The sequence below is a fragment of the Mytilus edulis genome, chromosome 9 (genome assembly GCF_963676685.1).
Source record: "Mytilus edulis chromosome 9, xbMytEdul2.2, whole genome shotgun sequence".
Classification (NCBI taxonomy): Eukaryota; Metazoa; Mollusca; class Bivalvia; order Mytilida; family Mytilidae; genus Mytilus; species Mytilus edulis.
Window position 1 is genome coordinate 9,263,187 of NC_092352.1, and position 25,246 is coordinate 9,288,432.

Consider the following 25,246-nt stretch of genomic DNA (forward strand, 5'->3'; position numbering starts at 1 on the left):
CATAGCATGTAAGAAGTGATATCCAACAAATTGTAATAATAGAGAAAAAAAACAAATCTAAACCAATCAAAATAGACGTATATCATATAAACTCCAATCAAAACAAACGTATATCATATAAATTATCATCAAAACGGAAGTATATCATATAAACTCCCGTTAAAACAAACATATATCATACAAAGTCCAATATAAACAAACGTATATCATATAAACTCAAATCAAAACAGACGTGTATGATATAAACTCCAATCAAAACAAACGTATATCAAATAAACTAATATCAAAACAGACGTATATCATATAAACTCCAATCAAAACAGACGTATATCATATAAACTCCAATCAAAACAGACGTATATCATATAAACTCCAATCAAAACAGACGCATATTTTACAAACTCCAATCAAAACAGACGTATATCGTATAAAATCCAATCGAAACAGACGTACATCATACAAACTTCAATCGAAACAGACGTATATCATACAAGCACCTATTAAAACAGACTTTTATCATACAAACTTCCATCAAAACAGACGTAAATCATACAAACTCCGCTCAAAACAGACACATACAAACTCCTATCAAAAGAGACGTATATCATACAAGCTTCACAGTGGCGGATCCAGAGGGGGGGTTCCGGGGGTCCGCACCCCCCCTTTATTTTGGCCGATCAATGCATTTGAATCGGGACATATGTTTGCACCCCCCCTGCACCCCCCCTTTGCCCTGGGCTAGCACCCCCCCTTTCGAAAATTCCTGCATCCGCCACTGCTTCAATCAAAACAAACCTTTATCATACAAACTCCCATCAAAACAGACCTATCTTCAAAACAGACGAGTGACATACACACTTCCCTTAAAACAGACGTATGACATACACACTTCCATCCTTACAGTGTCGTATATCTTACAAATTCGCATAAAAAAATATGCGTATGGAAGAGAAACCTCCATCATTACAGGCGTTTTGGGGGAAACCTCCATCAAAAACAAACGTATGGCATGAAACCTTAATCAAAATCAGACGTTAAGGAAAACTAACTTATTCAAAAGCACACTTTTTACGGGGAGGTGAGGGGCAGCCTCAATCAAAAACAGAGATATGACATTAAAACTCCAATAAAAACAGACGTATGGATATATGGACGTATGGACGTAAACATAATATTATATCAAAATCAGGTGTTTGGAATAAAAAAAAAACTCAATCAAAAACAGAATTATGCCATAGAATATTTATTGATGTCAATAATTGATTCCAAGGTACCACAACAACATTCTCCTTAAAACTCCCTGTTCTCCTTTATTATTGTTCATTTCAATGCCTATATTATTTGTATCCATGCATGCATCCTTACATAGTTGAACTGTATAAAGCCTAAATGACACCTTTATGTTTAATTTTACACGTAATGGTCGGTTTGTTGAATTGAAACTCTATATAATATATTAATGTTTACATTGTCTAAAGATAACAATCTAAATCGATATCTAAATGTCTTTTATCATAGAAAAAAACTAACAATATTCAACTTCAAGCATATAGCCTTCTGATCATGTATTCAACATATAAGAAAGACGTCAGGGTGTCTTTAAGCACGAAGATATGCACTACGACGCATAAAGCTCTTCGGTTATATCATTAATCATTGCCAATTATTATCAAAGTTGGTTTAAATTTGTGTAATTCAATTTTTTATTGATCGTTAATGAACCCTTAGCATATACCAAAAACCATATATAATGTCTACTCATACAATAATAATGCAAAAATTAGTATAATTAACAATAATCATTGCGATCCATCACAAGTACCATAATTCCAATATTTCTGATATTCTGACGCATGTTGATTGGTTAATCAGTCTGGTATTGACACTTCGACACAGGTGAATGCGTTCACACTTGACAAAGAAGTTGAGAGCGGAATGAATGCACCCTTGCTGCGTGAAGAAACTGATACAACATCTCTGAGATAAATAAGTCAGTCGCTCATCAGTTGTGGGAGTAGTAACATGACGAACAAAATCAAACGATCATAAGACAATGGATATACATTTTGTTTAAAAGTTTGTGCGTTTAGTTTATTTTTGTTATTTATTTAAAATGAAGATTCCAAGGATTTCCGTATTTTTGCATCAATTATTTATATTTATATTACTGCGGAAGCTGACGTCTGCTACCAGTACGATTCCACATAAAACATCAGATGATATTTACTCTGACCCATGTAAAGCAGGTAAGTCAATCAATAATTGACCACCAATTGATTTATAACACCTGCCATTAATGATTGACCATTGATTTGACATAACAGTTTATCTTTAATGTCATTGATTTATCCTATTTTCATAACTTGTCACAAAAGTTTAATTTAAATCTCGTCACTGAAATATTATGTATTCCATTCTCCGTTTTTTTTAATCGGGGTAAATATGAATGTGTGATTTTGATCGATTTTTTAATTACACCATTTTTAAGATTGATGTCTCGTTTGTGAGATTTCATTGAACCTCCTTTGTCCTAAACAAAGACATCAATAAAGCTATATACCCCGTACTGAAGTTGTGTTGGAACGCCCCTTTTAAGCGGGCTACTTTGTTGCAGTGACTCTATTCAGTTTAGCATTGTATTCCTAAATTCAACGAAGATAAGTCTCCTTCTAATTTTCAACAGTTTACCCGAAGGGTTTAAAATGTCACAATGTTAATGAAAATTTTAAGTTTTTTTTCAGACGTAACACTCATTTAATTGCTATATTTGAAAGGGTGGATTATAGTCCTAACTATGAAATTGGAAAACGTAAAATGTAAACAATTTTAAAAGACTTTTTAGTCGGACATTGTTAGATATTTGAATGTCCAAATTTTGTTAATCTTCTATTTATTAATCTTATCGACCATGAACCTGTAAAACCTCTGTGCAAATTTTTATTACAACACTTTTATCTCGTGTATTTGAAATGAAAACTTACGTTAATTGACGTTAATATTTAAAGCTATTTTTTTCTTAATGTAGATATTATATATATAATTTATTATTATCAAGATTTCACACAAAACTTATGTATTTCGGTCTGATAAAACTAATATAAGACGTTTCCTTTTTTTCAAAATCAGACCAGTATGGATGATTTTTGCTTTCAACGCCTTTTAAAATTCATAACGCAAGTCACCAGTGTCAAGCTGACTAAGAAAACCTTTTGAATCCCTGATTTTAAATTATACTTTAAAATACTGCTAAAGATGTTCTCTCTAACAAGTTGTGAGACAAACGTTGAAATGATTCTCAATTCTCTTAAATCTTATTAATCCTCAAATTATGACAGCAGGAACATACATGGTAAACGATAAAAATTTGAGATAAAAAGTTACATTTTTCGTTTTATTTTCATCTTGACATACTTAGAAATGCCATTGTGCAGGTTCGTTACCTATCAGTGGAGATCTAACACTCGGATATCATTCAATCTGACTATCAAACACAGGTCTGTAATTGGCTTATCACAATTAATCAGGGAAAAAAATGTACCCTTTGACCTAAATGAAAGATTTTCGTAATTGATAAACCAAAACTAAACGTAGATTCAGTATTTTTAAATGTATGGATACTCTAGTTAAACAATTCAATTATTGTCTTATATACATGATATACATGCATCAGGAACAGTCTATACTATAGAAAGTCCCTGCATGCACATAGTATTAGATAGATATATTACAGAAATTAATATATATTTTTTGCAAGGTTTCAGTATTTGCTTCTTTTATTTAGCTGATTCACATTCACAGAATACTATAGTGACATTGACAAATTGATTTTTTTTGTTTGGCCAATTGTGATTTATGAAATTATCTATACTGGTTGTCTGTGGTGTGATTTTGTATGAATGGAGTTATTTATGGGTATATTCGAGTGTACGTAAAACAAAGACTCTAAAAATGTCTTCTCGACACGCGACAGATTAGTGATGAAGATAACGAGCATATTGGTGATAACATTCCTTTCCAAATCAGAGCACTAATTTAAAGTACAAAATTAGCATTTTCCATTAAGATATTTAATTTACACGCCATGATCACGTACCACATGTTTTTGAATAGGAAGCGTTATCAGGAAAATGACCTTTGCAATATTTAACCATTTTATGACAGTATTGGTTCTTTTGATAAAGAAAGTACCATGCTTTATTTATCATAGTGATCACATAAGAGAAAATAGCTCTTTTTGACCATCACTTCAATATACATGTATTTTCTTGTTCTGAATTTGCATGAAATTATTGCCACTGGACGATATCAATCAATATATATATATATATATTTACTACGTCCTTAGAATATGCTGCTGATATAATTTTATAAATAGATATAGGAAGATGTGGTGTGAGTGCCAATGAGACAACTCTCCATCCAAATAACAATTTATGAAATTAAAACATTATAGCCTTAATCCTCAATTGCTTCAAATTGATGTACTCGTTTTGATTATCCATCTAACGTTTGCCGCCATACGTTATAAAGCTTATGATCAAACAATAGTAACTTCGTCGAGACTTTATCAGGAACACTAAGTGATCACACAGGATGGATAGCCAAAACATTTTTTTAAATTGTTTAACCTATTTTCTCCAGCTAGAGCCCTTCGATTTGTAATACAAATGGATACACGTGCAGTGTGATATGTTACAATTGCACGTAACTAGGGTAATAAAATGACATAAAAAGATTGACTAGTCACAAGCATCAACTGTAGCTAGGTTTCTTTGAGTACAAGAAAATATAAACCAACTGTTTCGTATCTACATAGGATGGTATAATTCAGGTGCATAAAAGCCACAAACAATCATTAAGGCAAATTTCTTTCGTAATTTGGGGGAAATTTAATTAGTATATTGGTACAGGTGCTCTGATTTAAGTTGAACTAAATCAATCGAACAGACACAGATTGTTTATGTATGTTAAACAGGTGCTTGGTAGGTCCTCTAAGCCTGTACGCCGATTCCAGATCTCTAAACAGGTGCTTGGTAGGGCCTCTTGAACTGTACGCCGATTCCAGATCTTTCACTCCAGCACACCTGATGATTTATATAGCAGCATCAATGAAATAGATAAATCATCACCATAATACCGCTTTAAACGATCATTGTTACAAACTATGATTGATACCATAGATCAGGACAGAAATTTCATTACCCTAACACCATTATTGTCTATTATACACAAATTCGTTTAATATGAATTTCGAATACTGTCAAATAGCTATCAATATATTTCTTTTTTAATACTATCTTTAATTAAAACGTCTTGGATTTGGGTTAGTTTACTGTTTGTCTCTCTGAATAACATTTACAATAGACAATAGACATTGAAATATTTGTCTACGTCTGTTTCGGTAGATATTTCCTAGAAAGTCATACATAAACAGGAAATTGGAGAAATCTTTGGCGAAAAAAATCTGTTCATGACGTCAGCAGCACAATTTCTGGTACAGTGCCCCCACGGACAGTGTTTTGTATACATTGTTTATATAAACTGCTGAATTATCTTATAACTTGGTACTTGTAAACAACTTAACAGGTTTCTTTGCCTTGAAGTATTCGCATTATGACATACATATAAATCAGCATTCATAACAACTCATCTGATTAAATTTCACGTTTTGTGAATTGTCGCCCGCTCTTATCTGAACTATGCAACAAGCGATGATTTCAGTTTTCATATTCTGAACTTTCCTTGTGTATGTTATAATATGTAGTGAAACGTCTCTGCCGGAACACCTTAGATCGCTTCCGTCTTTTACTGAGGTTGATGTTTCATTGCTGAACATGATTAATTAGGAGATTTTAATATCACAAATGAAATAATTCCATATCAAATTCTTTTCATAGATACAAAGATTAGGGTTTGAATGTACCTATAGAAATCTTATAACAAACTGAATATTACACTCTACTTTTTACGGTGATATTTATAGAGCCCGTAAAATCTATCCTTGTTTACTTGTTGATCATTTGAATAAACTTATTCTTATAAATAATAACTTAATATATCATTTAATAATTGTGGTCTTATTGTCTCTTTTATCCTTTCTGTTATGATGTGTTCTCAAAATTGTATTTGCTTTTAAAATTCAAATGCTTATGTACAATGTATAACATAAGTTGCTATAGATTAACGTTGGAGTAAAGTAAATGCTATTTTGAACAGATATATCATGTTAAGGAGGGGTATTTGCGAAAAATACCAGTCGAGAGAATGTTAAATTTCACGAGCCGTAAGGCGAGGGAAATTTCATTCTCAAGACTGGTATTTTTCGCAAATACCCCTCGATAACATGATATATCTGTTTAATTAGACCGAATGTTAATGTACTAAAACGCATTGATGATCGTGACGTTACAAGCGTCCAGTCGGATAGAGTATTTTTTGGCTAATTACACCTTATGTAAGAATCCGGGGTTTTGATTGGTTAATAGCCAGTGTATTTTTCACCAATTTACTGTTATCAAATGAATATCGTTCATTTTTAACGCCGCCGGGGTATTTGCTAAAAGGATATGCCTTTTTTACCCTCTCTGCCGTGGTATTTGCCAAAAAATACTCTATCCGACTGGACGCTTGTAACGTCACGATCATCAATGCGTTTCAGTACATTAGCATTCGGTGTAATTAAACAGATATATCATGTTATTGAGGGGTATTTGCGAAAAATACCAGTCTTGAGAATGAATTTCCCTCGCCTTACGGCTCGTGAAATTTAACATTCTCTCGACTGGTATTTTTCGCAAATACCCCTCCTTAACATGATATATCTGTTCAAAATACCACGGCAGAGAGGGTAAAAAAGGCATATCCTTTTAGCAAATACCCCGGCGGCGTTAAAAATGAACGATATTCATTTGATAACAGTAAATTGGTGAAAAATACACTGGCTATTAACCAATCAAAACCCCGGCTTCTTACATAAGGTGTAATTATTTTTTTAAATTGTAGCATTTGCAGTAATAACCATTGTATTTTATATAAACATAGCATTTTCAGTATTACATGCAAGTATTGAATATGCATGAAAGAATTCTGGCTTCAGCATTAGCATATTCATAATGCGCTATCTAAATACTTATAGTCCTTATCATACACCAACGAGTTTACCCCAGTTCGTGCGTTATCTTGAAGTTTTCTGTGTAGTGTTATGCAGACATATTGTTTGTCTTTTCATCTTAAAGCCATGTTGCTGTGTTTCTTGCTTTGATTGCAGAGTCTTGGTTGTATGAATTTGTATTAGGAACAAGTGATACGGTATTGAAGTCTAGGACGACCATCGATAATAAAGTTGTAAACTCACGTAGTAGTATTGTATAATATTAAGCCTGCCATTAAAGACAGCTCTATTTGATACCAGCTTATGATCGCTTTTTGTGTTTAGTCTTATTTCCCGCTGTAACTGGGCTTAAATTCAATTAATACTGACAAACTATCAACTGGAAAATATTGCTAACGTCAAGGTGGGTGTTCCGGTCTGCTAATCCAATCAAATTTTGTCTTGCAGACAGTTATTTTGATATTGCATCAGTGAAAGCCCGATAAAAGTGTCAATTATTACACCAGTTGTTCTATAATCTTATTATCTATTGGATAGAAAAACATTTGCAAGGATAAGGTATATATTTGTTCTGGTGCAATATAAGTAATTCCTGCGTATCAATACTCCTTGGCAGAACATTGATATTTCGTCTGGGGAGGAATGTGCTTTTTTACTTATGATTGTTTTGTCTGAAAGTCAAGCGATTTTCCGGGTACCCTTATCTTTTATGTTGCTCAGATAACTTAATTACCTACAGAAAATATGAGATGCTTAAAGATTGGTTCTGAGTTTATAAAGTAAGCTATATCACATAGGATTCTCTTAGGAACTATTTTCATCCTAAGAGTAAATGGAGACCTGTCCCATGAAAATATAAAAATACTCGGTGGAAATCAGATTGACAGAATATAAAATGACCAAGAAGAAAAGATACATACCGCAATAAAATTGACACTGCACATAAAACTGAAGAACACAAGAGTATACACAGTTCAGATATGTCACTGCATCCGTCGTATTGTTCTTGGCATTTATATTAAATAAATTCAAGCTATGAAGTTATACCTATTATGTAATCGATGCCAACGACCTCAATGTTAAAGACGGCACCATACACCAAGTTTGCTTTTACCTTGGACGAATAAAATTAGATGACTGTTTTACATTATACTGTCCTGCAGCAATTCTATTCTAATCATGAATTTATCATGTCTAAATAGTAATGTACCTATGTTTCCGTTGAGTAAATTTGCCTCGTCTAAATAGTAATGTACCTATGTTTCCATTGAGTAAATTTGCCTTGTCTAAATAGTAATGTACCTATGTTTCCGTTGAGTAAATTTGCCTTGTCTAAATAGTAATGTACATATGCTTCTGTTAAGTAAATTTGCGTAGTCTAAATAGTAATGTACCTATGTTTCCGTCGAGTAAATTTGCCTTGTCTAAATAGTAATGTACTTATGTTTCCGTTGAGTAAATTTGCCTCGTCTAAATAGCAATGTACCTATGTTTCCGTTGAGTAAATTTGCCTCGTCTAAATAGTAATGTACCGATGTTTCCATTGAGTAAATTTGCCTTGTCTAAATAGTAATGAACCTATGTTTCCGTTTAGTAAATTTGCCTTGTCTAAATAGTAATGTACCTATGTTTCTGTTAAGTAAATTTGCCTTGTCTAAATAGTATTGTACCTATGTTTCCGTTGAGTTAATTTGCCTAGTCTAAATAGTAATGTACCTATGTTTCCGTTGAGTAAATTTGCCATGTCTAAATAGTAATGTACCGATGTTTCCGTTGAGTAAATTTTCCTTGTCTAAATAGTAATGTACCTATGTTTCCGTTGAGTAAATTAGCCTTGTCTAAATAGTAATGAACCTATGTTTCCGCTGAGTAAATTTACCTCGTCTAAATAGTAATGTACATATGTTTCTGTTAAGTAAATTTGCCTTGTCTAAATAGTAATGTACATATGTTTCTGTTAAGTAAATTTGCGTAGTCTAAATAGTAATGTACCTATGTTTCCGTTGAGTAAATTTGCCTCGTCTAAATAGTAATGTACCTATGTTTCCGTTGAGTAAATTTGCCTCGTCTAAATAGTAATGTACCGATGTTTCCATTGAGTAAATTTGCCTTGTCTAAATAGTAATGAACCTATGTTTCCGTTTAGTAAATTTGCCTTGTCTAAATAGTAATGTACCTATGTTTCTGTTAAGTAAATTTGCCTTGTCTTAATAGTATTGTACCTATGTTTCCGTTGAGTTAATTTGCCTAGTCTAAATAGTAATGTACCTATGTTTCCGTTGAGTAAATTTGCCTCGTCTAAATAGTAATGTACCGATGTTTCCATTGAGTAAATTTGCCTTGTCTAAATAGTAATGAACCTATGTTTCTGTTTAGTAAATTTGCCTTGTCTAAATAGTAATGTACCTATGTTTCTGTTAAGTAAATTTGCCTTGTCTAAATAGTATTGTACCTATGTTTCCGTTGAGTTAATTTGCCTAGTCTAAATAGTAATGTACCTATGTTTCCGTTGAGTAAATTTGCCATGTCTAAATAGTAATGTACCGATGTTTTCGTTGAGTAAATTTGCCTTGTCTAAATAGTAATGTACCTATGTTTCCGTTGAGTAAATTTGCCTTGTCTAAATAGTAATGTACCTATGTTTCCGTTGAGTAAATTTGCCTTGTCTAAATAGTAATGTACCTATAATTCCGTTGAGTAAATTTTCCTTGTCTAAATAGTAATGTACCTATGTTTCCGTTGAGTAAATTTGCCTTGTCTAAATAGTAATGTACCTATGTTTTCCTTGAGTAAATTTGCCTTGTCTAAATAGTAATGTACCTATGTTTCCGTTGAGTAAATTTGCCTCGTCTAAATAGTAATGTACCTATGTTTCTGTTGAGTAAATTTGCCTTGTCTAAATTGTAATGTACCTATGTTTCTGTTAAGTAAATTTGCCTTGTCTAAATAGTAATGTACATATGTTTCCGTTGAGTAAATTTGCCTTGTCTAAATAGTAATGCACCTATGTTTCCGTTGAGTAAATTTTCCTTGTCTAAATAGTAATGCATCGTTGTTTCCCTTGAGTAAATTTGCCTTGTCTAAATAGTAATGTACCTATGTTTCTGTTGAGTAAATTTGCCTTGTCTAAATAGTAATGTACATATGTTTCTGTTAAGTAAATTTGCCTTGTCTAAATAGTAATGTACCTATGTTTCTGTTGAGTAAATTTGCCTTGTCTAAATAGTAATGTACCTATGTTTCTGTTGAGTAAATTTGCCTTGTCTAAATAGTAATGTACCTGTGTTTCCCTTCAGTAAATTTGCCTTGTCTCAATAGTAATGTACCTATGTTTCCATTGAGTAAATTTGCCTTGTCTAAATAGTAATGCACCGTTGTTTCCCTTGAGTAAATTTGCCTTGTCTAAAAAGTAATGTACCTATGTTTCTGTTGAGTAAATTTGCCTTGTCTAAATAGTAAAGTACATATGTTTCTGTTGAGTAAAATTGCCTTGTCTAAATAGTAATGTACATATGTTTCTGTTGAGTAAATTTGCCTTGTCTAAATAGTAATGTACCTATGTTTCTGTTGAGTAAATTTGCCTTGTCTAAATAGTAATGTACCTGTGTTTCCCTTCAGTAAATTTGCCTTGTCTCAATAGTAATGTACCTATGTTTCCATTGAGTAAATTTGCCTTGTCTAAATAGTAATGTACCTATGTTTCCCTTGAGTAAATTTGCCTTGTCTAAATAGTAATGTACATATGTTTCTGTTGAGTAAATTTGCCTTGTCTAATTAGTAATGTACCTATGTTTCTGTTGAGTAAATTTTCCTTGTCTAAATAGTAATGCACATATGTTTCCATTAAGTAAATTTGCCATTGAGTAAATTTGTCTCATCTAAATAGTAATGTACCGATGCTTCTGTTAAGTAAATTTGCCTTGTCTAAATAGTAATGCACCTATGTTTCCATCGAGTAAATTTGCCTTGTCTAAATAGTAATGCACCTTTGTTTCCGACGAATTCACGATCAGTACACTCAGTAAATTGATAGAACGGAATAAGTCACTGACGGGATCAGTGTCAGTCACTATTCAATGCCATTCAGTGATTTATATTAAATCATTACGTGCAATGATAGGTCATGTCGATAACTAACGATAATCAATGATAGGTCATGTCGATACCGAACGATGTTCAATGATATCTCATGTCGATAATTATTTTCAATGATAGGCCATGTCGATAACTAAGGATGTTCAATGATATCTCATGTCGATAATTATGTTCAATGATAGGTAATGTCGATAACTAACAACGATATTCAATGATATGTCATGTCAATAACTACCAATATTCAATGATAGGTCATGTCGATAACTAATTTTTGTCAACGACATCGCATGTCGATAACTAACGATGTTCAATGACAGGTAATGTCGATACCTAACGGTATTTAATGATAGATGTTTATTTATTACGTTCAATGATAGGTCATGTGTTCAATGATAGGTAAAAAGTAATGCTGTTTGAAGATAGGTTATATCGTATGTCGTTCAATGCTAGGTCATAAATCATAAAATTAAACGGTCAGTCATAAATTATGACGTCCAATGAAAAGCTATAACTAATGATGTTCAATGATAAAACATACTGAGAACTCATGCCGTTCAACGATCGGTCATTACTAATGACGTTCAATCATAGGTTATAACTAATGACGTTCAATCATAGATCATAACTAATGACGTTCAATGATAGTTCAAGAATAGGTCATAACTAATGACGTGCAATGATAGGTCATTCATATCTAATGACGTTCAATTATAGGTCATAACTAATGACGTTCAATTATAGGTCATAACTAATGACGTTCAATCATAGTCATAACTAATGACGTTTAATTATAGGTCCTAACTAATGACGTTTAATGATAGGTCATAACGTATGACGTTTAATGATAGGTCATAACTAATGACGTGCAAGGATAGGTCATAACTAATGACGTTTAAGGATAGGTCATAACTAATGACGTGCAAGGATAGGTCATAACTAATGACGTTCAATCATAGTCATTACTAATGACGTTCAAAGATAGTTCAAGGATAGGTCATAACTAATGACGTTTAATGATAGGTCATAACTAATGACGTTCAATCATAGTCATTACTAATGACGTTCAAAGATAGTACAAGGATAGGTCATAACTAATGACGTTTAATGATAAGTCATAACTAATGACGTTCAAGGATAGGTCATAACTAATGACGTTCAATGATAGGTCATAACTAATGACGTTTAATGATAGGTCATTACTAATGACGTTCAATCATAGATCATAACTAATGACGTTCAATGATAGTTCAAGAATATGTCATAACTAATGACGTGCAATGATAGGTCATTCATATCTAATGACGTTCAATTATAGGTCATAACTAATGACGTTCAATTATAGGTCATAACTAATGACGTTTAATGATAGGTCCTAACTAATGACGTTTAATGATAGGTCATAACTAATGACGTTCAAGGATAGGTCATAACTAATGACGTTCAATTATAGGTCAAAACTAATGACGTTTAATGATAGGTCATAACTAATGACGTTTAATGATAGGTCATAACTAATGACGTTCAATTATAGGTCCTAACTAATGACGTTCAATTATAGGTCATAACTAATGACGTTCAATTAAAGGTCATAACTAATGACGTTCAATGATAGGTCATAACTAATGACGTTTAATGATAGGTCATTCATATCTAATAACGTTCAATTATAGGTCATAACTAATGACGTGCAATTATAGGTCATAACTAATGACGTTCAATCATAGTCATAACTAATGACGTTCAATCATAGTCATAACTAATGACGTTTAATGATAGGTCCTAACTAATGACGTTTAATGATAGGTCATAACGTATGACGTTTAATGATAGGTCATAACTAATGACGTGCAAGGATAGGTCATAACTAATGACGTTTAAGGAAAGGTCATAACTAATAACGTGCAAGGATAGGTCATAACTAATGACGTTCAATCATAGTCATTACTAATGACGTTCAAAGATAGTTCAAGGATAGGTCATAACTAATGACGTTTAATGATAGGTCATAACTAATGACGTTCAATCATAGTCATTACTAATGACGTTCAAAGATAGTTCAAGGATAGGTCATAACTAATGACGTTTAATGATAAGTCATAACTAATGACGTTCAAGGATAGGTCATAACTAATGACGTTCAATGATAGGTCATAACTAATGACGTTCAATGATAGGTCATAACTAATGACGTTCAAGGATAGGTCATAACTAGTAACGTGCAATGATAGGTCATAACTAATGACGTTCAATCATAGTCATTACTAATGACGTTCAAAGATAGTTCAAGGATAGGTCATAACTAATGACGTTTAATGATAAGTCATAACTAATGACGTTCAAAGATAGTTCAAGGATAGGTCATAATTAATGACGTTCAAAGATAGTTCAAGGATAGGTCATAACTAATGACGTTTAATGATAAGTCATAACTAATGACGTTCAAAGATAGTTCAAGGATAGGTCATAATTAATGACGTTCAAAGATAGTTCAAGGATAGGTCATAATTAATGACGTTTAATGTTAGGTCATAACTAATGACGTTCAAGGATAGGTCATAACTAATGACGTTTAATGATAGGTCATAACTAATGACGTTCAATGATAGGTCATAAATAATGACGTTCAATGATAGGTCATAACTAATGACGTTCAAGGATAGGTCATAACTAGTAACGTGCAATGATAGGTCATAACTAATGACGTTCAATCATAGTCATTACTAATGACGTTCAAAGTTAGTTCAAGGATAGGTCATAACTATTACGTGCAATGATAGGTCATAACTAATGACGTTCACAGATAGTTCAAGGATAGGTCATAATTAATGACGTTTAATGTTAGGTGAAAATTGATGACGTTCAAGAATAGTTCAAGTATAGGTCATAACTATAATAATAATAATAATAAATTCTTTATTTAAAGAGGGTAACTCAATTAGAAAAATTCTAATTTTCATTGAGGCCCTCAAACAAAATACATGCATACAGTTAACATTGATACATTAAATTACAATATATATTACTAGTATATACAACAATTCAATCACTAAAATATACAAAGGGTAATAAATGACAATATTTGATATAGTTTTGTTAGAGAAAAACAAATTATTTGACTTGCATATAATTTTCAAGAAAATGATTATAACTATGTTTCTTGAATAATTCCACATTAGGACATTTTTTTATTTCGAGTGGTAAATTATTCCATACTTTGGTTGCAGAGTAATGAAAAGATTTTTTATAAAAATTTGTATTTGGCCTTGGAACAAAAAGATCATTATTAGAGACAGATCGTAGGTTGTGGCGTTGCACATCATCAATATTTAGAATTGCTAAGTAATCAGGTGTTAGCCCATTTACAATTTTATACATTAAAATTGATTGTTGGTATTTTATTCTTTTGGTAAAAGATAGCCATTTTAAAGAAGAAAACATGAAATTAGATGGAATAGAAATATCGCATTCCAGTATAATTCTTGCTACTCTTTTTTGAAGTTTTATGATTCTATCTGTATCTTTTTGTAATAAATTTCCCCAAACTGAACTACAATAGTCTATATATGGTAGAATATATGCATTATAAAATAGTTGCCTTGTGTGTATTGGCAAATACACTTTAATTTTATATAAAAGTGATACTTTAGAAGAGATTATTTTACATACACGATCAACATGATCTTCCCAGCTTAAATTTTCATCAATGTCAATTCCAAGTAATTTGAAAGAATGGACATTCTCAATACATGTTTCCTAATGGCGTGCAATGATAGGTCATACCTAATTACATTCAAGGATAGTTCAAAGATAGGTCATTACTAATGACGTGCAATGATAGTTTAAGGATAGTTAATAACTAATGACGTGCAATGATAGTTTAAGGATAGGTAATAGCTAATGACGTGCAATGATAGTTCAAGGATAGGTAATAGCTAATGACGTGCAATGATAGTTCAAGGATAGGTAATAGCTAATGACGTGCAATGATAGTTCAAGGATAGGTAATAGCTAATGACGTGCAATGATAGTTCAAGGATAGGTAATAGCTAATGACGTGCAATGATAGTTCAAGGATAGGTAATAGCTAATGACGTGCAATGATAGTTCAAGGATAGGTAATAGCTAATGACATTCAAGGATAGTTCAAAGATAGGTAATAGCTAATGACGTGCAATGATAGTTCAATCATATGCCATAACTAATGACGTGCAATGATAGGTCATAACTAATGACGTTAAACATTGGTCAAAACTTATGACGTTCAATGATAAGCCACACATAACCACGTTCAAAGAGATCATAGGTCATATGGATAATTAATAATGAGAAATGAGAAATCATAACTAATGACGTTAAAAATATGTCATAACAAAAAAGTCAAAATGCGATCAATGATGGCCTTTTCAAATCTGTTGGGCATTGTAGGCCTCTTTCTTCTTTTTTTTTAACTTCCATTCTCGCATCGTATATGAGTTGATGCTAAGTGTCATGTTGAACTTGCAGTGTTATTTTTTCGTGTTGTAATTTTGAAAGAATTAAAAACAAAGATTTTTTTCTTTACTATTGACTTAGTGGCATGAATATATTATTAACTGTGTTTCGCCTTCATTATAAAACGCATTTCAATTGTATTTATTTTCAGTGGCATACAGTGGTGATATAGCATTGACAGACACTGACCTCAAATATACAAAAAATAAATACATAAAGGGAGGTAATAAGGAAGATCCTTTACACGAGTTGCAAATAGAAGATCGACGACCAGAAAGTTTAGAACCAGTTGATACATACTTATATGAAAATAATGAAAGTACATTTAAACAAAATACTAAAAAAAATATAAGGAAACAAAAAAGACTAAATAGAAAATTAAAAAGGCGAAGACGTAGGAGAAAGTGTAATAAGTGAGTATTGTTTGTTATTTTACTTAAAAGTTATATAATAATTTGTGTTCAACGTTGCTCAATAGCAATAGTAGAAAGTATATGCTTTCTTAAGAGACAAAAATCTGAAATAAAGAATTGAAATATATTAATGAAAAGAACAGTTTGTTTATTTACCAGCTGACTAACCATGTCATGATAAATTATTAACGTTTATTATTACTCAGGTATATTAAATAATGTAACGGATTTTTTACAATTACGCAAACTGATGATTTCATACATTTAATCTGCGTAAAGAATTATTAAAGTGCAACATCCGTTACGCTGGTGAAAATGGATTCACAGTGCCAGGGTGATCTGGAGTTCGGTAGTTAGATTATTAACAAATGGAATGTCTTACGAATTTAGTCGTTGAAGATATGACGTCAATTGGCCACCAACATATTATCAAAATCTTGAATAAATAAATTTATTTTGGCAATTGCTCATTTGAACTTTAGTGCATCTGTTTGCTTCTCAAATATAACACTGTCGCAGGTGATTCCATTCTGATGAATACAGATAGACGTCACGTGTTTATTCTATGTAAGTGGTAGGAGATGTAACCGATATTACAGAGCCTCGTTCTGATATCATCTATATATCCTTTACATTACATGACAAACACTGTAACAATACATACTCATATACCTATCGAATATATAATTATGAACTTGTTGTATCACAAGAGAGTTGTAAGTCTGCTTCTGTCGGGTTATTTTCTACTCGCCTGCTGCGAATGTCGTAGGATAAGACACGCGGATTCTTAACCGGTGACATTGACGCTAGTTACTTGTACAAAATGTTGTACTTAGCTTAACATTTCAGAATTCTGAAGCTAGCAGATGTGGACATCCTTTTCAAAAATATCTATGCCATATCACAGATACTATATTAATAAATAAGGCAAATACATTTAGTGTTTAGACCTATGTACAGGACGTACAGATGCGTCTCATAACTTTCATCTGACCTTGACCTCATTTTCATGGTGCATTGCTTAACAATATTTGAGCTATAGAATGATCATTAGGTGCAAGTGTCTGTCCGACAGTATTCGTCTGACCTTGAAATTAGAATTCGAACTTCTCCTGAACATGACATATCTCTATTTGGGTATGATTTCGCTGTATTGTACTGTATGTGTTACCTCTGAATTATGAAGATAATTAAGATACATCGTGTAATAGCTTAGTTTTCTCAATAGAGACACATTTGCTTTATAGATACATGCAGGTATACACCATGATAAAATTCCCACAAATTACTTTCAAAATTTTATTTTCCCTTACCTCTGAAAGGGTCATTAAATTTGTTTTATATTCTAAAATCTGTCTTTAGATAAGAAGGTTTATCTTGTACTTCCGATGCATTGCCAGCTATTTAGAACGGAAATAACCATGTTAGTTTTCTGTTTAATTTACTTATCAGTTTATCTATTTGGTACATCAATGGATACTAAGTTAATTCTTAAATCCATTCAGTTGCGCACGTATATTTTCTCAGTGCTTTAAGACTTTGTATTGTACACATTTTACTGTCCATTGTCTTTTTTATTATACGACCCCAAAATTTTTTTGGGATCGTATAATGGTATGATGTCGTTGTCTTTGTCGTCCTACACATTGGTTTCCGGATAATAACTTTAGTATAAGTGAATAGATCTTTATGATTTTTTTTTTTCGGAAGGTTTAAAACCACAAAGGGAAGGTTGGGATCGATTTTGGGGATGATGGTCCCAACCGTTTGGGAATTAGGGGCCAAAAACATGCATTTTTCTAGTTTCAGGATAATAACTTGTGTACAAGTATTTCAATTGCTCTGAAATTATACCGCAATGTTTAAAACCACAAGTAGAAGGTTTGGATTCATTTTAGGTGTTATTGGGCCAAAGTTTGGGAATTAAGGGCCAAAAAGGGACCAAAACAAGCATTTTTGTAGTTTCCAGACAATAACTCGTGTGTAATTGTATGGATCTCTCTGAAATTGTACCACAATGTACCATATAACAAAAGGGAGGCTGGGATTAAGTTTGGGGTTAATTGCCGAAAATATGTAGGAATTAGGGGCCAAAAAGGGCCATAAAGAAGCATGTTTCTAGTTTCCAAACAATCAAGACAATAACTTGTGTTTAAGTGTATGGATCTCTCTGAAATTGCACTACAAGGTTCAATACTACAAAGGAAAGCATGGGATTGAGTTTCAGGGTTATTGCTCTAAGCGGGTTTCAAAAAGTTGGTGGGGGGGTGGGGGGTGTTAACCTTTTTTTTTAAGGGATTCCTTTTTTTTTCAAAATTCCAAATTTTGAGAAGTTTTAAGAAGAAATCTTCAATTGCACAGTTTTGTGCAATAGATTTGTTAGATCTTTGACCACATTAATTTTGTGACAAAAAGCTATATTATGTCAAAAAGTTGATCACGATCCAAATTCAGACAGTATCAAGCTTGAATATTGTGACAAAATCTGTCCCAACTGTTCAAAGTTCATCCACTGGGGTCGTATAAAGCTGCACCCTGCGGAGCACCTGGTTACTTATCTTATTGATGACCGAAGATAACAAAAGGTCAACAAAAATCATAGGTCATAGAATATCAGACAAAACCATGGACCAAAAAAACGGATTATCGTCTCAAAACACCACACCGCACAGAAAACGAAAGACAGAGCAAAAGGAAAGCCATTATAACCATATTAGGATAATCCTACTCTGTTCTACTTGTGGGTACTCCTCGCGTCGGTAATGGTAAGTAAAAGTTGAGGTTCAATCGGATTCGGGGATGTCTAACTCGAGGATGTAGCTTTTATCGGCTTCTGACGTCGCTGACCTTGAAGTCATAAAACTTTCGAGTATTTTTTTTTTTTGTACTCATACTCAATCAATGGATATTACTTGTTCAGTCGTCGCGTGTTTTATTATTATTATCTAGGTCTATTCCTGAAGTAATCCTATTGTGTGCTCTGTTAATATGGTTTATTTTGAAACATACTTTTACGGGTCAAGTATATTTATATTTATCATCTTATCTATAATTTCTAAATGTCCGTATGGATAACTGTGCGTCGAGTATGACGCTTTATTTAACATTGTGTTAACCACACAGTAAGGTCAATTTTATCAAATGCCCTATTTCGGTTGTTTCCGATTAATTCACTAGTGCCATCTTTGGCAAAGACAAAAACAATTCTTCTGATTGACAAAATAGTTAATCAATCGAATACAAGACATTTTTTTCAAACCTTTTATTTTCCTAGTAACCTATACTATAATTCTGTATTGATAATTAACGTTCAAGTAGGTTTGTGTTTAGATTATTGACACAACAAAAACAATAAACGTATAATGGATGATAATCATCGATACAGTACTAATTGATGGTCATAAAGAAAACTCCAATCAAAGCAATATCTGTTCACGCTTACTGGAATGTCGGCTTTAAATAGCCAGACCGAACAATTAACATACTAACACAAAAGCAATAACCACGAAATCATTTTCATCTATCACTCACATAAACAAAATTGTTAAAGCAGTCGCGGATATAGATGTTTACGGATTTGATTGATTAAAACAATACAAACAGATTATGGTGCTGTTTTGGGACAGACGGAATTTTAGAGATATACAGTTAATGGGTTTTCAGTGAAGAAGACTTAATGTGAATTCCTAACATTTGTCGTCTGTTGAGATTCTATCACAGATGGGAAGAAGTATATCTAGTAATGATTTGACACATCATGCTTAGTACAGATGCTTCACAAAACTAATTATTTTAATCCATTTTGTTTTACTTTGAAAACAACTCTACCATTGATCAGAAACATATAATATGTCTCTGTATTCATTGAGGTTTTCAGTTCTCTCGGGCATATTTGATACCTTTGGTATCTGTAGCGTTTTATTCCGCTATAGCTATTTTGTTTGGTCGCCTTTTTAATTTTTTTATTTTACGCTGGTCTTACAATACATACATTTTCATTTTTTTCTTAATCTTCGACCACTTATAAGATTGCATATGAAGTACATATTCGATGAAATAAAATAAAACTGCATTCGATGGTCCTCTTTTGTCTCGGTATAATTAAAAAACGTCCCTCAACTAAATGTTGATTTCTGTTTTTATAGGAATAAATTATGCAGGAAATCTATGAAGAAAAATCATCAAAAGAAACGAAGAACAAAAAAACAACGAAAACAGAGGAGAAAGCATATAAAGCAACACTTGTTTAATAATGTAAATATAACTGATACTTCAGACTCCAACTCAACAACACGGGTACGCAGGTCTTTGTTGTCATCACGGATACGCCGAGCGGCCACAGCGAGACCTGAAAGACTTTGGGACTTCGGAATCATTCCATATGAAATTGAAACAAACTTTAGTGGTCAACATAAAGCCTTGTTTAAATTAGCCATGAGACATTGGGAAAATTACACATGCTTGTCTTTCATAGAAAAACAACCAGAACATACCAATTATATTGTGTTTACAGAGAAACCCTGTGGGTATGTATAGGTTGTTATCTTACTAATATCTTCTGCAATTTGATAACAAGACTAAAAACACAAGTAAAACCATGATAAAGAAAAATATTGAAATTTAATACTTGTTTTGAGGCTGAAAGGCTATATTTAAATGTATACAACTACCGATGGATGTGAATTAAATTAGTTGTATCAACAAAATATGGTTTACTGTTAATTTGATATCAACATACTAAAGCACAAAAGCGAACACCGGCTCAGGGTGTTTAAACGTTTGTTTTTACTTTCATCGAACAGATTCCGATATTTGTACAATTACAAATCAGTTTAATATAACCTAATATCTATTAGATATATAAATGGTGCTACTAGAGAGGAAATGATAAAGTATCATAGTATTACAAGACTATAACTCATACTAACACGTCTAAACAGATTTTAGACAAATATTTTTCATTGAAGAAGAGAACTGTAAGCTGCTTCTTGAAACTTAATCGTAACCAATCATTAAAGTCGACATAGGGTGTGTAATTTAAAAGAGAGGCGAAAGATACCAAAGGGGCATTCAAATTCATAAGTCGAAAATATACTGCTATCGCCATGGCTGACCTATTTCTGAATTGATACAGGCATTTTTGTTTGTTAAAAAATGGTGGAGTAAAACTGGTTTTAAAGCTTGCTAAACCTCTCACTTGTATGACAGTCGCATCAAATTCCATTATATTAACAATGATGTTTCTAGTTGGATCTCACTCTATACAAGATCCGTATGCACTTTATCTTATTTTACAAATAAGTAGGTTAATTTCAACTTTTTGGGTCAAAACATCCAGTCATCTGTGCTTCCCTCGTACAAAAACCTCTTCCCAAATCTAGAACAAAATGGTTTCGTTGAAATTCTACACCTGATATGAATTAAACCTTATAGATGTTTTCTTATAGCAGTAAGAGTATTTTTTAAATAGTTGTTGTTGTTATTACAAGGTGTTGCTCTTTTGTTGGTAAGAGAGGCAATGGAGAACAAGCCATTTCTATAGGTAAAAACTGTGATAAGTTTGGAATAGTAGTTCATGAATTAGGACATGTTATTGGATTCTGGCATGAGCACACTAGGCCTGACAGAGATGACCACGTGGAAATTATTACCAAAAATATTATGCCCGGTAAGTACGAGATTGTACTTTAATATGAAAATAAGAAGATGTGGTATAAATGTCTTTGAGACAACTACACACCAGAAACCAACCGACGCACATATAGGCAACTTGTGAAGATTTTTAATTCAAATTATTCCAAACTATTACTAAGTTATAGCGATTTAGCTGATGAAATAGGGTTTGGTAAATATGCTTTCATAAAATGACGAGTTGCATTTAAAACAAAAAATGGTGAAATGTTTATAGCAATTTGATAGTTTTGTTAATCTTATCTCTGTTTTGTTTTTATTTTTGCATTTCAAGGTTTCTTTTTCTAAAGAAAATGTTGAATTAACGCCTATCAGATAAAGATAACTTTTTTGTTTCATATAAAAATGTAGGATAACACTGTTCCTAGATGATATGTTTAGGTAATTATTCATCAGAAAACATGCTGTAAAATAAATTGTATCTCAGTATGTTGTTTTGTCTATGATTTTCCATGTGTACTCCTTGACTCTGACAGATATTGTGCAACAGTTTTTGCAGCTTAATACATTCTTTACAGTAAAACGTTCCTTCTGTTTGATAAAAGCAGCTGCAATAGATTGATTATCAACGCAAATCAAATGGTTACAAGAAAAAACAAAACGTATATGTTTCAAAGGTTGCTGTTGAGATGAGGTTATGTTATGTAGGGATTGACGAACAGGGTGCAAAGAACTAAGAAATAATTTGGTGAAACTAACAAATAGAATATGGCATGCCAAAAAATTACAATAACGTACCAATTTTTCTGCACTAGATACACACTTCGACAATCAATGTTTCTACAGTGATGCTTGTGACCAATTAATTTGAAAATTCAAAGTTCATCAAAAATATGAAAAGTTGTATATAGTCTTTTCGAATATCATTATAAAATTTGTATATTTTTCGCTTTTTATTAGGACAAGAGTACAATTTTGACAAACAACCTGAGAGTGAGGTTAACTCCCTTGGAATGGAGTATGACTATGGTAGTATTATGCACTATGCTCGAAATACCTTTGCGCGTGCTACATACGTGGATACCATACTACCTCGTAAAAAACAGGAAATGATAATCAGACCAACGATAGGACAACGAGTAAAACTGAGTACAGGAGATATCGCTCAAGCCAACGCACTCTACAGATGTCCAAGTAGGTTTTTATATGAAAAGTTAAAATATCATCGCTAAGTTTTTTGTATTGCATCTTTTTATTTCCTACGATTTCCTTCTAATCAAAGGCAACAATAAGTTGTAGTACATGTTCTCGTTTTAGTTATAAATGTTATAAATAACTTTTTGTTTATGTCAGTGGCGCTATCATTTGATAAGCAGATAATCTTTGCAACAAGAACAGAACTATTTCCTTGTAGTGTTATCAGAACATAGAAATGTACAAATCAATCATTCATCAGTAATGGCTGCTATTTCCTACAACTAGCATCCCATTTATCATATAGTTCATTCATTAACACAAGAAAGTGCAATTGTTTATATGCCAGACAATACACATTATCACCAGACTGCGCCATGCACTTCCGTAATTACATGGATATTATGATAAAACACACCTGGTACCCTTCATAATTTATAGCTATTTGTCTTCATTAGAACTCTATTATTCAAGCTACTATTACTATTATTAAGTCATTTATATGACACACTTGTAGGATAATAGTTTATGCGTACTTAAACCATCGGATGGGAGACTGATACAATTATGTGTAAAATGACATTGTGCAATATTAGAAATGTGATTATCTCCATTTTCAACTGTAACATAGTAACCTTTTTCTCTTCTGTCGTAGAATAAAGTTAGTCTTACCTGTAATCAATCTTTTAAATTTCGATATTTGCTACCTACATTGTATTTGTCAACTTTATTTTGCCTTTTCTTTATACTGACATATCATAAATGAAGAAAGGGGTTAAGCAAATATAAACCTTTTTTTTATTATTTCTATCACATGTTTTTGTTCGACTTATGATTTTTAAACACCGACTTGTACTTTTTTTTTATTGTTTTACATATTTGGTCTACGTTATTGATGCTATTCCTTGCATGTTATATATATTATACAATTATGGCCCGTTGAAGAGGTGAATATCCAAAATTGTCAACATGAGAAGGTTATTTCATTGAGGGCGCAGCCCGAAGTGAAATAACTTTTAAGGGTTGACAATTTTGGATATTCATCGACTCTAAGGGGCCACAATTGCTTTATTATACCGAACTAACATTGGAAAGGCCTTTCGAACACTTCTTTAGACTTTACACAACAGTCAACACAAACACACAAGCTGAAAATACCTTTACGGCTTTGTGTTCTAGAATTTCTCGAATGTACAACAAAGGTAGAATCTTTTTGTAAAATATTGATGGCCCTGAAAAGGACCGTTTATAAGAGACACGGCTGCTGGCACTCTTTTCATGACCACTGCCTTATTTCCATTTCTCTCGGTGGGCTTCCAGTGTAACGTGCACGCTGCCATTTTGTTTATTTACGTCTGTGACGTCATTTTCATGGGAGGTAACTCAAGTACAAATCAACAAACTGAAAAGGTTATTCACCGGTGAATAATAGGGTTATTCACCGCTGGTGCAAATTTTTAGGGTTATTCGTCCTTCCTTGCAATTGAATGAAAAACAACTGAATTATTCCATGTCACGTGATAACGTTTCACCCAATAGAATTGTTTAAAATATATGTAAGGTATAATAAACAGAAATATTGACTCGGATGGGGAGTTCTGTAAGATACATGGGTTAGCTTTGAATAATCATTTGAAAGAAGATAAGGAACAACATAAATCTTGTGTTAGTTTCAGGAAAAACTGATATTACTGCTTTATATTTTTAGGGTGTGGTAGAACCCTTCAAGAATCCATAGATGAGTTTTCCCATACACCATCCAATGGTAAAGAGGAAATTTGTCAATGGAGGATCTCAGCGACACATGGTGAAAAAATCATCCTGAATATTACTGCCTTAGACATACCAGAAACATCATCATGTGAAACAGATTACTTGGAAGTCAGGGACGGTTATTATGTGAAATCAGAAATCTTAGGTAAATAAAGTCGTAAAAGAGGAACAACAATAATTGTAATAATCATTTAACTGCCTTATGGGTAATATAAATACTCGTGAAAAACCGAAAGCTGATTCTGATAACGATTTCACATAGATTGCTTCGTATGACTTTTCAGCAATTTTCTCGTAAAATATGTATGTCTATTATCAGTAAAAAAAATGAAGAGGAAAATTGAAATACAGACAGCTTACACAGAAATATTTTTGAAAAATCCTAGAATAATAATTATTTGGTAAATACTAAGTACTGATATAAACTGAAAAAAAGATAGATGTATTGATAAAAGTTGCAGAAGAGATTTATCAGTTTATACAGCACAATCCAATTGTCGTAATGACTTTATTTATAAACCAGCGGGTTGATGCTACT

General features: G+C 32.4%; 1 protein-coding gene across 2 annotated transcripts in view; it reads left to right on the forward strand.

Annotated features, from left to right (window-relative positions):
- The first annotated feature begins 1,729 nt into the window (after positions 1 to 1,729).
- Positions 1,730 to 25,246, forward strand: part of LOC139489479 (tolloid-like protein 2) — a 44,861-nt gene continuing 21,344 nt past the window's right edge. Inside the window, exons 1-6 of one of the 2 annotated variants that reach the window (XM_071275913.1) lie at positions 1,730 to 2,246; positions 15,849 to 16,110; positions 20,256 to 20,636; positions 21,600 to 21,778; positions 22,702 to 22,935; positions 24,644 to 24,853. In XM_071275913.1, coding sequence (XP_071132014.1) covers positions 2,114 to 2,246; positions 15,849 to 16,110; positions 20,256 to 20,636; positions 21,600 to 21,778; positions 22,702 to 22,935; positions 24,644 to 24,853 — 1,399 coding nt within the window. In that variant the 5' untranslated portion in view covers positions 1,730 to 2,113. The remainder of the gene's footprint in view (positions 2,247 to 15,848; positions 16,111 to 20,255; positions 20,637 to 21,599; positions 21,779 to 22,701; positions 22,936 to 24,643; positions 24,854 to 25,246) is intronic. The other variant, XM_071275912.1, reaches the window with a different exon arrangement.